Source organism: Heptranchias perlo, chromosome 16 (genome assembly GCF_035084215.1).
Source record: "Heptranchias perlo isolate sHepPer1 chromosome 16, sHepPer1.hap1, whole genome shotgun sequence".
NCBI classification, from domain to species: Eukaryota; Metazoa; Chordata; class Chondrichthyes; order Hexanchiformes; family Hexanchidae; genus Heptranchias; species Heptranchias perlo.
The window spans coordinates 63,543,111-63,558,527 of NC_090340.1; the positions used below are offsets into that span (position 1 = coordinate 63,543,111).

Genomic DNA, 15,417 nt, shown 5'->3' on the forward strand with positions numbered 1-15,417 from the left:
GGACATTCCCACGAGGCGGAAAGGTAGGGCAACTAAAGCCAGAGCTCCCTGGATGACAAAAGAGATAGAGAGTAAGATGAAACGGAAAAAAGGGGCGTATGACAGATGTCAGGTTGATAATACAAGTGAGAACCAGGCAGAATATAGAAAGTTCAGAGGGGAAGTGAAAAAGGAAATAAGAGGGGCAAAGAGAGAGTATGAGAATAGGCTGGCAGCCAACATAAAAGGGAATCCAAAAGCCTTCTACAGGCATGTAAACAGTTATCGGGTAGTAAGAGGAGGGGTGGGGCCGATTAGGGACCGTAAAGGAGATCTTCTCGTGGAGGCAGAGGGGACGGCTGAGGTACTAAATGAGTACTTTCAATCTGTCTTTACCAAGGAAGAAGATGCTGCCAAAGTCTCAGTAAAGGAATATATTAGTTGAGATACTGGATGGGCTAAAAATTGATAAAGAGGAGGTACTAGAAAGGCTAGCTGTACTTAAAGTAGATAAGTCACCCGGTCCGGATGGGATGCATCCTAAGTTGCTGAGGGAATTATGGGTGGAAATTGCGGAGGTACTGGCCATAATCTTCCGAACATCCGTAGATACGGAGTAGTGCCAGAGGACTGGAGAATTGCAAGTATTACACCCTTGTTCAAAAAAGTGTGTAAGGATAAACCTGGCAACCAAGGGCCAGTCAGTTTAACCACAGTGGTAGGGAAACTTTTAGAAACAATAATTCAGGACTGAATTAGCAGTCACTTGGATGAGTGTGGATTGATTAGCGAAAGCCAGCACAGATTTGTTAAAGGCAAATCATGTTTAACTAACCTGATAAAGAGTTTTTTGATGAGGTAACAGAGAGGGTAGATGAAGGGAATGCAGTTGATGATGTGTATGTGGACCTTCAAAAGTGTAGTAAAGTAGGCTTATCATCAAGATTACGGCCCATGGAATAAAGGGGGCAGTTGCAACATGGATACAGAATTGGCTAAGTGACAGGAAACAGAGACTAGTGGTGAACGGTTGTTTCTCGGACTGGAGGGAGGTGTACAGTGGTGTTCCCCAGGGGTCGGTGCTGGGACCACTGCTTTTCTTGATATAAATGACTTGGACTTGGGTGTACAGGGCACAATTTCAAAATTTGCAGATGACACAAAACTTGGAAGTGTAATGAACAGTGAGGAGGATAGTGATAGACTTCAAGAGTATATCAACAGGCTGGTGGCATGGGCGGACACATGGCAGATGAAATTTAACACAGAAAAATGCGAAGTTATACATTTTGGTAGGAAGAACGAGGAGGCAATATAAACTAGAGGGCACTATTCTAAAGGGGGTGCAGGAACAGAGAGATCTGGGGGTATACGTGCACAGGTCGTTGAAGGTGGCAGGGCAGGTTGAGAAAGCAGTTTAAAAAAGCATACGGGATCCTGTGCTTTATAAATAGAGGCATAGAGTACAAAAGTAAGGAGGTTATGATGAACCTTTATAAAACACTGGTTCGGCCACAACTGGAGTATTGTGTCCAATTCTGGGCACCGCACATTAGGAAGGATGTGAAGGCCTTAGAGAGGGTGCAGAAGAGATTTACTAGAATGATTCCAGGGATGAGGGACTTCAGTTATGTAGATAAACTGGAGAAGCTGGAGTTGTTCTCCTTAGAGCAGAGAAGGTTGAGAAGAGATTTGATAGAGGTATCCAAAATTCTGAAGGGTCTGGACAGAGTAGATAGAGAGAAACTGTTCCCATTGGTGGAAGGGTCAAGAACTAGAGGACACAGATTTATGGTGATTGGCAAAAGAACCAAAGGCATCATGAGGAAAATCTTTTTTACACAGTGAGTGGTTAGGATCTGGAATGCACTGCCCGAGGGGGTGGTGGAAGCAGATTCAATCATGGCCTTCAAAAGGGAATTGGATAAGTATTTGAAGGGAAAAAGTTTGCAGGGCTACGGGGATAGGGCGGGGGAGTGGGTCTAACTGGATTGCTCTTGCAGCAAGCCAGCATGGGCACAATGGGCCGAATGCCCTTCTGTACTGTAACCATTCTATGACTCTATAACCTGGATCATTGTCTCCCCCTCAGTGTTTTCCCCAGTGAAGACCAGTTTTGTCTCCATAACCAAGGCCTGGAATCATCCTGCTCATATGTCTCTGGACCCTCTCTGATGCATCTATATCCTTTTTGGAGGTAGGTTGACCATAATTGTAGGGCTGGACTCCAGAACTGGCCCCACCGTTGACCCGTGTAAGGTCAGTATAATTTACTGTACCTTGAGCTGTGAGAGACAGTGAGTGAGAACCTGACAGAGGGGGTTTGTACTAAGAAAAGGTAAAGAATGGAAATAACAAAGAACTTGCATTTATATAGCGCCTTTCACCATCTCAGGACGTCCCAAAGCTCTTTGCAGCCAATGATGTACTTTTGAAGTACTGTTGACATAGTGAAATGTGGCAGCCAATTTTTGCACAGCAAGATCCCACAAGCAGAAATAAGATCTGTTTTAGCGGTCTGTTAGTTGAGCGATAAATATTGGGCAGGACACCGGGGATAACTGTCCTACTCTTCGAATAGTGCCACAGGATCTTTTACGTCCATCTGAGAGGGGCAGACGGGGCCTCGGTTTAACTCGGTCTCATCTGAAAGACGACTGCCTCCGACACTGCAGCACTCCCTCAGTACTGGCACTGAAGTGTGAGATTAGATTTTGTGCTCAAACTCTCTGAAGTGGGATGTGAACTCACGACCTTCATGACTCAGAGGCACGAGTGCTACCTACTGATCCATGGCATTTTGCCCTGAGTGGGAGTTGGTGCTGACACAGAGCAGGCCTATACCTGCAAGACCAGGACAGGTAAGTGAGAAAATTAGCTGATTACACTTAACAGATTAAGAGGAACGGTGAAGCGGGGGGGAGGAGGAGGTAGGGGAGTGCCTGCCTGCAGGGAAAGAAGAAGGAACCATTACAGGAAACCCCCTGTGTGTAATGACGGCAAGAATGGAGGCACAAGACAGTAATTGAGTACCACCACAGCATAGTGAAATATAGTAACAGGAGGAGGCCATTCAGCCCCTCGAGCCAGTTCCCCCATTCAATTAGACCATGGCTGTTCTGTACCTCGACTCCATTTTCCCGCCTTTGCCCCATATTCCTTGAATCCCTCACCTAAGAAAAATATATTGATCTCAGTCTTGAAAGCTCCAATTGACCCCCAGCATCCGCAGCCTTTTGGGGGAGGGAGTTCTGGATTTCCACTCCCCTTTGTGTGAAAAATGCCTCCTCGATTTCTTTCCTGAACGGCCTGGCTCTAATTTTAAGATTGAGAACCTTTGTTCTGGACTCCCCCCACCAGAGGAAATAGTTTCTCTCTATCTACCCTACAAATCCCTTTACCATTTTAAATTAGATTACCCCTCAACCTTCTAAATTGAAGGGAATACAAGCCAAGTTTATGTAACCTGTCCTCATAAGTTAACCCTTTAAGCCCTGGTATCATTCTGGTGAATCTGCGCTGCATATATCCTCCCTGAGGGGCGGTGCCCAGCACTGAACGCAGTTCTCCAAATGGGGACGAACTAAGGCTCTGTACAACTGAAGTATCACTTTATAGATAATACTTAGTCTATGTGATCTCTGTCGACTGGTTTTGATCGCCTGAGGCGGTGGGAGGGGAATCTTCCAGAGTATGGCCCTGTGTTTTTTTTGCCTCTCCCAGGAGATTACATGACTGTGGGGGGAGGGAGGAGGAGGAGGAGGGGAGGGTTGGGAGGGAGTGTCTAGTCACGATACTCGGGCCATCATGACTGTGGGGGGAGGGAGGAGGAGGAGGAGGGGAGGGAGGGAGGGAGTGTCTAGTCACGATACTCGGGCGATCATGAGGTGTGGGGGGAGGGAGGAGGAGGAGGAGGGGAGGGAGGGAGGGAGTGTCTAGTCACGATACTCGGGCCATCATGAGGTGTGGGGCAGGCTTGATGAACCAGCTGGTCTTTTCCTGCCCGTCAATCTCGTGTGTTCGTGTGTTCCTCGCCCTTTGTATTCCAGCCCCCTTGAGATAAAGGCCAACATTCCATTAGCCTTTTTGGAGCAAAGGATTGTCCATGGAGAAACAAGCACTACTCGGTGACAAAAGGCGAGAGTCAGTGTGACAGATCAGAGGTGTCTCCGTTTTAGTCTCACAAGAAGTTTCACGTTTTATACACACAGTATTTTTGTTGGTTTGTAGCTGTGCCAATTGTGAGTGCTTTAAGTTGGTTACTGATTGATTGCGAGGGGCAGCTTGTAGAATCTTAGAATCTTACAGCACAGCGGGAGACCATCCTGCCTGAAAGAGCTATCCAATTAGTCCCATTCCCCTGCTCTTTCCCCATAGCCCTGCAAATTTTTCCTTCCTGTCGAGATGGAATACACATATCTGGACCAGGACACCAACATCAATGGCTCCTATCTATGTAAATAATGTAACTTTGGGTTTCTTTTTTCCTCTGGTGCCTTTAATTCCTTTTTGGGAGTTCACCCAAGACTGGGGCCAGCTATGGGGAACGGATATCCCTTAACATTATTGCTTAACGAGTGAGAGAAGACTGACAGCCCACCCTGATAATCAAAATAATTAATGGGGAAAATCTCGGCTCGGATATTCCCATATTTCCACACCATTTAATTTGCTATTACGGGAGGTTTTCAAAGTGATGTCTGTCTCGACAGGAGGTCTTGTTTAGCAGCTTCACAGCTGTGGGAGAATAGTCAGCGTTGAGATTCTGAAAGGGAGATATTTGCCCAGCTATATTAGAAGATTATTTTGATTGTCAAATCTGCAGCCTAAAACCTGCCTCATATATACGGCGTGTTTAACCTAGTTCACCAGTCTACATCTCACTTTGCAGGTGGTCGTCAACAAAAAGGCTTGATGGGAGCTCAGCCTCGCACACGTCTCAGCATCGCCTGATCCGCACGACAAGTGGGACGACCGAACCACGAGGACTTCGAGGAATTCATTGTTTTGCTCTGTAAGTGTTGCAAACAAACCAATCTTCTCACTTGCTTTATTATTGCTTCTGTTAATCTTATCTTTAATAAACTCGTTCTATAGTTCGATACCTCGAGTTTTATGGTCTGTTTGGAGAAGGGGATAAGGAATGGTATAGCAGCTGTAGAACAGGAGGAGATGGCTACAGAAAAACTTGCATTTCTACAGCGCCTTTCACAACCTCAGGACGTCCCAAAGCGCTTTACGGTCAATGAAGTACTTTTGAAGTGTAGTCACTGTTGTAATGTAGGGAACGTAAATAGGATAAGGAATTGGAGTGTAAGAGTAAGGAGGTCTTGCTGCAATTATATAGGGCTCTGGTGAGACCACACCTGGAGTACTGTGTACAGTTTTGGTCTCTTTACTGAAGGAAGGATATACTTGCCTTAGAGGGAGTGCAACAAAGGTTCACTAGATTCATTCCTGAGAGAGATTGAGTAGAATGGGCCTATGTTCTCTGGGGTTTGGAAGAGTGAGAGGTGATCTCATTGAAACATATAAGATTCTGAGGGGGCTTGACAGGGTAGATGCTGAGAGGCTGTTTCCCCTGACAGGGGGCATAGTCTCAGGATAAGGAGTCAGCCATTTAGGACTGAGATGAGGAGGAATTTCTTCACTCCGAGGGTTGTGAATCTTTGGAATTCTCTACCCCAGAGGGCAGTGGATGCTGAGTCGTTGAGCATATTCAAGGCTGAGACCGATATATTTTTGGACTCCCGGGGAATCAAGGGATATGGGGATCGGGCGGGAAAGTGGAGTTGAGGCCAAAGATCAGCCATGATCTGATTGAATGGCGGAGCAGGCTGGAGGGGCCGAATGGCCTACCCCTGCTTCTATTTCTTATGTTGTTATGATGTAGCAGCTATAGACTGGGTAGGGGAGGGGTGGGACAGCAGCAGAGGGGCTAAGATTGGAGCAGTTTGGACACTGAGTAAAGATAAGGGTGGTAATTAATTGGTAACTATTGCAAGAACGAACGCAAGGTGAATGGGTGAACAGAAACCTGTTTGGGCAGGTAAGGAGGTCTACGCAACATACGGATGTACTATTCATGGCGAAATGTTATAAATGAACAGATCAGAGGCAACTAGAAGGTAGGGGTGAAAATATAAAGACAATGAGGCACAAGGTGACGAGAGCAGAGACTGTGTTGCATTTTGTGTTTAACTATCCACTGGAGCTGGCTTGTAACCTGGAGTTTGGTGAGCACTGGGATCTACCAATCGTTGTACTAGATTTTATATCACTGTCAATTCTAACAGAATATGCGGGAACAGGACTTTGGAATAGCAGGTTTTACACAGGACTTGTGAGAAGAGTTTAGAGTGATATTAATCAGGAAAACATTTAAAACAGAACAGAAGACACATGGAATGCATGTAAGGCTATTCTACTAGGATAAGGAAAGAAAAGTATATATGATGGTGGGCAAATTATTGGAAACATTTCTGAGGGACAGTATTAATCGTCACTTAGAAAGTGTAATCAAGAGTAATCAAGGACAGTCAGCGTGGATTTGTTAAGGGAAGGTCGTATCTGACTGACTTGATTGAATTTTTTGAGGAGGTAACAAGGAGGGCCGATGAGGGTAGCGCGTTTGATGTAGTGTACGTGGATTTTTAGCAAGGCTTTTGACAAGGTCCCACATGGCAGACTGGTCAAAAAAGTACAAGCCCATGGGATCCAAGGGAAAGTGGCAAATTGGATCCAAAATTGGTTCAGTGGCAGGAAGCAAAAGGTAATGGTTGACAGGTGTTTTGTGACTGGAAGGCTGTTTCCAGTGGGGTTCCGCAGGGCTCGGTACTAGGTCCTTTGCTTTTTGTGGTATATATAAATGATTTAGACCTAAATGTAAGGGGCATGATTAAGAAGTTTGCAGATGATACAAAAATTGGCCCTGTGGTTGATAGAGAGGATGAAAGGTGTAGACTATAGGAAGATATCAGTGGACTGGTCAGGTGGGCAGAAAAGTGGCAAATGGAATTCAATCCGGAGAAGTGTGAGGTAATGCATTTGGGGAGGGCAAACAAAGCAAGGGAATACACATAAATGGGAGGATACTGAGAGGTGTAGAGGAAGTGAGGGACCTTGGAGTGCATGTCCACAGATCCCTGAAGGTAGCAGAACAGGTAGATAAGGTGGTTAAGAAGGCATACAGGATACTTTCCTTTATTAGCCGAGGCATAGAATATAAGAGCAGGGAGGTTATGCTAGAACCGTATAAAACATTGGTTAGGCCACAGCTTGAGTACTGTGTACAGTTCTGGTCACCACATTACAGGAAAGATGTGACTGCACTAGAGAGGGTGCAGAGGAGATTTACGAGGATGTTGCCAGGGCTGGAGAATTTTAGCTATGAGGAAAGATCGGATAGGCTGGGATTGTTTTCATTGGAACAGAGGAGGCTGAGGGGAGATTTAATTGAGGTGTATAAAATTATGAGGGGCCTCGATAGAGTGGATAGGGAGGACCTATTTTCCTTAGAGAGGGGTCAATAACCAGGGGGCATAGATTTAAAGCAATTGGTAGAAGGATAAGAGGGGAGCTGAGGAGAAATTGTTTTCACTCAGTGGGTGGTGGGGGTCTGGAACTCACTGCCTGAAATGGTGATAGAGGCAGAAACCCTCAACTAATTTCTAAAGTACTTGGATGTGCACTTGAAGTGCCGAAACCTACAGGGCAACGGACCAAGAGCTGGAAAGTGGAATTAAACTGGATAGGTATTTATCGGCCGGCACAGACACAATGGGCCGAATGGCCTCCTTCTGTGCCATAACTTTCTATAATTCTATATTCCATCTGAAAAAAAGCCTAGCTAGAGCGAAAAGGGTTAATCAGAGGGGTAGAAGGAACATTATAAATGAGCAAAATGCCTTCGAAGATACAAGGAAAGAAAGGATTGGGCATTTGAGGAGCTAAAGAAATTATTAGAAAAGTGAGCGAGAAGTAGAGATAAATCACAAAGACAGCCAGAGGGACCCGAAATAATTCACAATTATAATAATAGAAGGAATGTCGAAGTACAGATGGAAATTGGGAAAAACATTCCAGATGATCAGGTTATGGCAAATGGACTGAATGGATTCCTCGCATCAATTTTCACAATGGACTGTGAACACACTGCAGTCCTGGTAACTGGGACTAAACAGTCCGCAGCACATGCCAGAGTTACCAAAGAATCTGTTATGCAGAAACTGGAAGGATTAAATATCCACACAGTTCCTGGGCCAGATGGGATACATCCTCGAGGAATTGAAAGAGGAAATACTGGAGGATTGCAATAAAGGAGTAAGAACATGCCGAGTAATTACAGCCCAGTTAGCCAAACATCCATAATGGGGGAAATGGGTATTCTATGGGATAGTACAGTACAGAGCAGAGGTGTCACAGGGAGCAGTCAGCATGATTTTAAATGAAAGATCTCAGGACGTCCCAAAGCGCTTTACAGTCAATTAAGTACTTTTGAAGTTTTTTTCATTCATGGGATGTGGGCGTCGCTGGCGAGGCCGGCATTTATTGCCCGTCCCTAATTGCCCTTGAGAAGGTGGTGGTGAGCCGCCTTCTTGAACCGCTGCAGTCCGTGTGGTGAAGGTTCTCCCACAGTGCTGTTAGGGAGTTCCAGGATTTTGACCCAGCGACGATGAAGGAACGGCGATATATTTCCAAGTCGGGATGGTGTGTGACTTGGAGGGGAACGTGCAGGTGTTGTTCCCATGTGCCTGCTGCTCTTGGCCTTCTAGGTGGTAGAGGTTGCGGGTTTGGGAGGTGCTGTCGAAGAAGCCTTGGTGAGTTGCTGCAGTGCATCCTGTGGATGGTACACACTGCAGCCACAGTGCGCCGGTGGTGAAGGGAGTGAATGTTTAGGGTGGTGGATGGGGTGCCAATCAAGCGGGCTGCTTTATCTTGGATGGTGTCAAGCTTCTTGAGTGTTGTTGGAGCTGCACTAAATCCAGGCACGTGGAGAGTATTCCATCACACTCCTGACTTGTGCCTTGTAGATGGTGGAAAGGCTTTGGGGAGTCAGGAGGTGAGTCACTCGCCGCAGAATACCCAGCCTCTGACCTGCTCTCGTAGCCACAGTATTTATATGGCTGGTCCAGTTAAGTTTCTGGTCAATGGTGACCCCCAGGATGTTGATGGTGGGGGATTCTGCAATGGTAATGCCGTTGAATGTCAAGGGGAGGTGGTTAGACTCTCTCTTGTTGGAGATGGTCATTGCCTGGCACTTGTCTGGTGCGAATATTACTTGCCACTTATCAGCCCAAGCCTGGATGTTGTCCAGGTCTTGCTGCATTCAGGCACGGACTGCTTCATTATTTGAGAGTGTTTTCACTGTATAATTTGGAAACACGGCAGCCAATTTGCGCACAGCAAGATCCCACAAACAGCAATGTGATAATGCCCAGATAATCTGTTTTAGTGGTGTTGGCTTAGGGATAGATATTGGACGAAGACACTGGGGAGAACTCCGCTGCTCTTCTTCGAATAGTGCCACGGAATCTTTTACAATGAGAGGGCAGACGGGGCCTCGGTTTAACGTCTCTTCCAAAAGACGGCACCTCCGGTAGTGCAGCACTCCCTCAGTACTGCACTGGGAGTGTCAGCCTGGATTATGGGCTCAAGTCTCTGGAGTGGGGCTTGAACACACGACCTTCTGACTCAGAGGTGAGAGGGGGCTACCACTGAGCCATGGCAGACGCATTAGAAATAATAGGGCATGCTTTACAAACCTACTGGAATTCTTTGTAGGGGTAATAAAGCTAGTGGGGGAGGCTAATGTCCTGGGCCAATATTTATGCCTCAACTAACATCACTAAAAAATTGATTATCTGGTCATTATCACATTGCTGTTTGTGGGATCTTGCTGTGTGCAAATTGGCTGCCATGTTTCCTACATTACAACAGTGACTGCAGTTTGAAAGTACTTCATTAACTGTAAAGTGCTTTGGGACATCCTGAGGTCATGTATATAAATGGAATATAAATGCAAGTCATTCTTACTTTAATCATGTATAGTTTACTAGGATTTCTCAAAAAGCATCAAAGTTCCTCATGAGAGGAAGCAGAAGGTTCAGGGAATAGTTGACAAGCTGTGTAGTTGGATTGAGAACTGGCAACTTGGCAACAAAGAGGTGGTGCTCGCTGACCTACATTGGCTCCCGGTCCAGCAACACTTTGATTTTAAAATTCTCATCCTTGTGTTCAAATCCCTCCATGTCCTCGCCCCCTCCCTGTCTCTGTAACCTCCTCCAGCCCTACAACCCTCCGAGATCTCTGCGTTCCTCCAGCTCTGGCCTCTTGCACATCCCCGATTTCCTTCACTCCACCATTGGCGGCCGTGCCTTCAGCTGCCTGGGCCCTAAGCTCTGGAATTCCCTCCCTAAACCTCTCCGCCTCTCTCTCCTCCTTTAAAACACTCCTTAAAACCTACCTCTTTGACCGAGCTTTTTTGTCACCTGTCCTAATATCTCCCTATGCGGCTCAGTGTCAATTTTTGTTTGATAATCGCTCCTGTGAAGCGCCTTGGGACGTTTTACTACATTAAAGGCGCTATATAAATGGGAGTTGTTGTTGATGATGATTGGAGAGGGTCTCCCCGGGACGCTGCTATTTACAATATTTGTGAATAATGTGGAACAAGATGTCTTTCATTCTACTAAATTTCATGACACAAATTTTGTGAAAGATTTTCAGGTGGATAAACACAGGGTAATTAATATAAGAGCAGTTAGCAGGAAACATGTGTATAATGTGAAAGGGGGTTCCTATTGGCTGCTGCAGGTAAGGAAGGCGGATCCTGATTGACCCTGAAAGTGTGAGGCATTTTATCAATTACAAAAATCGCCGACACGTTGCAGGTAAACATCTTATTTTATTTATAATAAAAAAAATTCAACTGCGTTCTCTTCAGTTTTTAATAAATTGTACTTTAACCTTAGCTGCTGTAGATTTCCTGGGCCTGGGCCCCTGCCCTGAGTGTGAGGTGAGGGGCTAGAACTGAGGAGGGGAAAGGAGGTTCTTTACACAGGAGAGGTAGTGACAGAGGACAGGGGGAGGGGAGGGGAGGGGAGGAATGAAGCACGAGGTCCCCTCCACCACTGCCTGTTAACCTAATAATTATAATAAGCACTGTCCCAGGTGAACAATGAGTTTCTGCTTGCAATGTCATTGTGGAGCACCACAGAGCATCGTTAAAACAAATCATTTTCCCAGCACTGACTGTGTGTATAACAGGACTGAGTGTCCCAGCATTGACTGTGTGTATAACAGGACTGAGTGTCCCAGCACTGACTGTGTGTATAACAGGACTGAGTGTCCCAGCACTGACTGTGTGTATAACAGGACTGAGTGTCCCAGCACTGACTGTGTGTATAACAGGACTGAGTGTCCCAGCACTGACTGTGTGTATAACAGGACTGAGTGTCCCAGCACTGACTGTGTGTATAACAGGACTGAGTGTCCCAGCACTGACTGTGTGTATAACAGGACTGAGTGTCCCAGCACTGACTGTGTGTATAACAGGACTGAGTGTCCCAGCACTGACTGTGTGTATAACAGGACTGAGTGTCCCAGCACTGACTGTGTGTATAACAGGACTGAGTGTCCCAGCACTGACTGTGTGTATAACAGGACTGAGTGTCCCAGCACTGACTGTGTGTATAACAGGACTGAGTGTCCCAGCATTGACTGTGTGTATAACAGGACTGAATGTCCCAGCACTGACTGTGTGTATAACAGGACTGAGTGTCCCAGCACTGACTGTGTGTATAACAGGACTGAGTGTCCCAGCACTGACTGTGTGTATAACAGGACTGAGTGTCCCAGCACTGACTGTGTGTATAACAGGACTGAGTGTCTCAGCACTGACTGTGTGTATAACAGGACTGAGTGTCCCAGCACTGACTGTGTGTATAACAGGACTGAGTGTCCCAGCACTGACTGTGTGTATAACAGGACTGAGTGTCCCAGCACTGACTGTATAACAGGACTGAGTGTCCCAGCACTGACTCTGTGTATAACAGGACTGAGTGTCCCAGCACTGACTGTGTGTATAACAGGACTGAGTGTCCCAGCACTGACTGTGTGTATAACAGGACTGAATGTCCCAGCACTGACTGTGTGTATAACAGGACTGAATGTCCCAGCACTGACTGTGTGTATAACAGGACTGAGTGTCCCAGCACTGACTGTGTGTATAACAGGACTGAGTGTCCCAGCACTGACTGTGTGTATAACAGGACTGAGTGTCCCAGCACTGACTGTGTGTATAACAGGACTGAGTGTCCCAGCACTGACTGTGTGTATAACAGGACTGAGTGTCCGAGCACTGACTGTGTGTATAACAGGACTGAGTGTCCCAGCACTGACTGTGTGTATAACAGGACTGAGTGTCCCAGCACTGACTGTGTGTATAACAGGACTGAATGTCCCAGCACTGACTGTGTGTATAACAGGACTGAATGTCCCAGCACTGACTGTGTGTATAACAGGACTGAGTGTCCCAGCACTGACTGTATGTATAACAGGACTGAGTGTCCCAGCACTGACTGTGTGTATAACAGGACTGAGTGTCCCAGCACTGACTCTGTGTATAACAGGACTGAGTGTCCGAGCACTGACTGTATGTATAACAGGACTGAGTGTCCCAGCACTGACTCTGTGTATAACAGGACTGAGTGTCCCAGCACTGACTCTGTGTATAACAGGACTGAGTGTCCCAGCACTGACTGTATGTATAACAGGACTGAGTGTCCCAGCACTGACTGTGTGTATAACAGGACTGAGTGTCCTGGGTTAGGATGTGGTGATGTGCCGTGGTTACACACCATTAATGTGATTGAAGTCTATTTTCACAGACAGTTATAGTTCACCTGACCACTGGTTAACTCTCCCCCCCCCTCCCATTATATCTGTGACTCCTGTGCAATGGGATAACAGTGGAATGTGTCAGAAGGTCCAGCCTGTGAGTTCAGAGTCATTTGGTGAGAAAGCGGACACTGATATTTGGGAGTGCTGGTGTCGAGTGCCCCTCAGTGCTCAGCTGGAGGACAGGACGTGACAGAAGAACATTTTACAGGTAGGAGTCGATTTGTGGCGTTAGTTTAGGATTATCACACCGTGACCCCTCTCTCTCGGCCGCATCACATTCGGGCATGCAACCGTCTCCATGGAGGTGCATAAAGTCTACCAATGCCCTCTCTCGTTATCTGCTCCCCTGTGTTGTCATCCTCCAACGGTTTTGAAGGGATGATTGGCGTCAGGATTCCGTACACACACGGGAATGCAGCTAATCGAACCCATCGATGGATATCCTCATCGAGATCTGTCCCTTCGACTGACACTCGCCCTCGAGTCCAGCAACTCAATCCAAACAGGGGGGGGAGTGAAACACAACAAAAAAAAAAAGCCTTTGAAAGGGGAAGGGGGAGGGGACGAGGGGCTGCGATCACTCTAATCCAGGGGCTCCTGTTTTATTCTGATTGTGGTGGGTGTGAGCTGTAACCGCCTGTCCTGACGATACAGCACATATTCACTAAACTGCGAGGAATCCACTCCACCCCCACAGGACGCCACCACCCGAAATCCCTTTTGTAACGATCGTTCCAGAACCTGCGGAGAGAACAATCGGTAAACCAGTCGTCCGCACAAAAGACTCATAGAATCACACACAGCACAGGAGGAGGCCATTCAGCCCATCGTTCCTGTACCGGCTCTTTGAAAGAGCTATCCAGTTAGTCCCACTCCCCCTGCTCTTCCCCCGTAACCCTGCAAATTTCTCCTTTTCAAGTTTTTATCCAATTCCCTTTTGAAATTATTATTGAATCTGCTTCCACCGCCCTTTCAGGCAGCGCATTCCAGATCATAACAACTCACTGCATATAAAATATTTCCTCATGTCGCCTCTGGCTCTTTTGCTGATCACCTTAAATCTGTGTCCTCTGGTTACCGACCCTCCTGCCACTGGAAACAGTTTCTCCTTATTTACTCTATCAAAACCTCTCATAATTTTGAACCCCTCTATTAAATCTCCCCTTCACCTTCTCTGCTCTAAGGAGAACAATCCCAGCTTCTCCAGTCTCTCCACATAACTAAAGCCCCTCATCCCTGGTACCATTCTAGTAAATCTCTTCTGCATCCTCACTAAGGCCTTGATTTCTTCCCCAATCACAGCCGTTCCAGCCTCCGTGGTACAATAGTGTTTTTTAAAAATTAATTCTCAGGATGTGGGCATTGCTGGCAAGATCGGTATTTATTACCCATCCCGAGCCACCCTGAAAAGGTGGTGGTGGGCTTTATTCTTTGTAGTTTGTAATTCTTTGTAGCGTTTTGATATAACTGAGCGTCTTGCTTGGCCACTTCAGAGGGCAGGTAAGAGTCAACCACGTTGGTGTGGGAACTGGAGTCACATATAGGCCCAGACCGGGTAAGGACGGCAGGTTTCCTTCCCTAAAGGACATCAGTGAACCAGTTGGGTTTTTACGATAATCCAACAGCTTCATGGTCACTTTTACTGAGACCAGCTTTTTATTTCCAGATTTTTCAAAACAAAATTGTATTCAAATTCTTAAATTGGGATTTGAAGTCACGTTCTCTGAATTACTGGTCCAGCAACATAACCACTAAACCACCATTCCCTGTAATGATTATGGTCCTGGAGTAGCAATCCGGAGGACAAGAGTTCAGATTCCAGCATTGTAAATTGAGAGCTCAAATTTAATGAAGCTGGTGATTTGTGGACTGGACCAGAAACATGACCATGAAAATTGCTGGATTGTCATAAAAACCCAACTGGTTCCCTCATGTCCTTCAGGGAATGAAACCTGCCGTCCTTACCCGGTCTGGCCTACACGTGACTCCAGTCTCACACTACATGGTTGACTCTTAATGTCCTAATTAATGGGCAGAAGACCAGGCGGGCTTTTAAATGGGCCTGCAATCCTCCCGCCTGGTTTTACAATAATCTGGGACAAAATTAACAGTCACTTGGACAAGTGTGGATTAATAAAGGAAAGCCAGCACGGATTTGTTAAAGGCAAATCGCGTTTAACTAACTTGATGGAGTTTTTTGATGCAGTAACAGAGAGGGTAGATGAGGGCAATGCAGTTGATGTGGTGTATATGGACTTTCAAAAGGCGTTTGATAAAGTGCCGCATAATAAGCTTGTCATCAAGATTGCGGCCCATGGAATAAAGGGGGCAGTGGCAGCATGGATACAGAATTGGCTAAGTGACAGGTAACAGAGTGTAGTGGTGAACGGTTGTTTTTCGGACTGGAGGGAGGTGTACAGTGGTGTTCCCCAGGGGTCAGTGTTGGGACCACTGCTTTTCTTGATATATATTAATGACTTGGACTTGGGAGTACAGGGCACAATTTCAAAATTTGCAGATGACACAAAACTTGGA

At 46.4% G+C, this 15,417-nt stretch overlaps 1 protein-coding gene across 2 annotated transcripts in view; it reads right to left on the reverse strand.

Moving 5' to 3' along the window:
- Positions 1 to 12,213: 12,213 nt before the first annotated feature.
- The window catches only part of LOC137333389 (BTB/POZ domain-containing protein kctd15), a 40,124-nt gene continuing 36,920 nt past the window's right edge, over positions 12,214 to 15,417 (reverse strand). For both annotated transcript variants that reach the window (XM_067997530.1, XM_067997528.1), the window contains exon 5: positions 12,214 to 13,623. In XM_067997530.1, the coding sequence (XP_067853631.1) occupies positions 13,465 to 13,623 (159 nt within the window). In that variant the 3' untranslated portion in view covers positions 12,214 to 13,464. The remainder of the gene's footprint in view (positions 13,624 to 15,417) is intronic.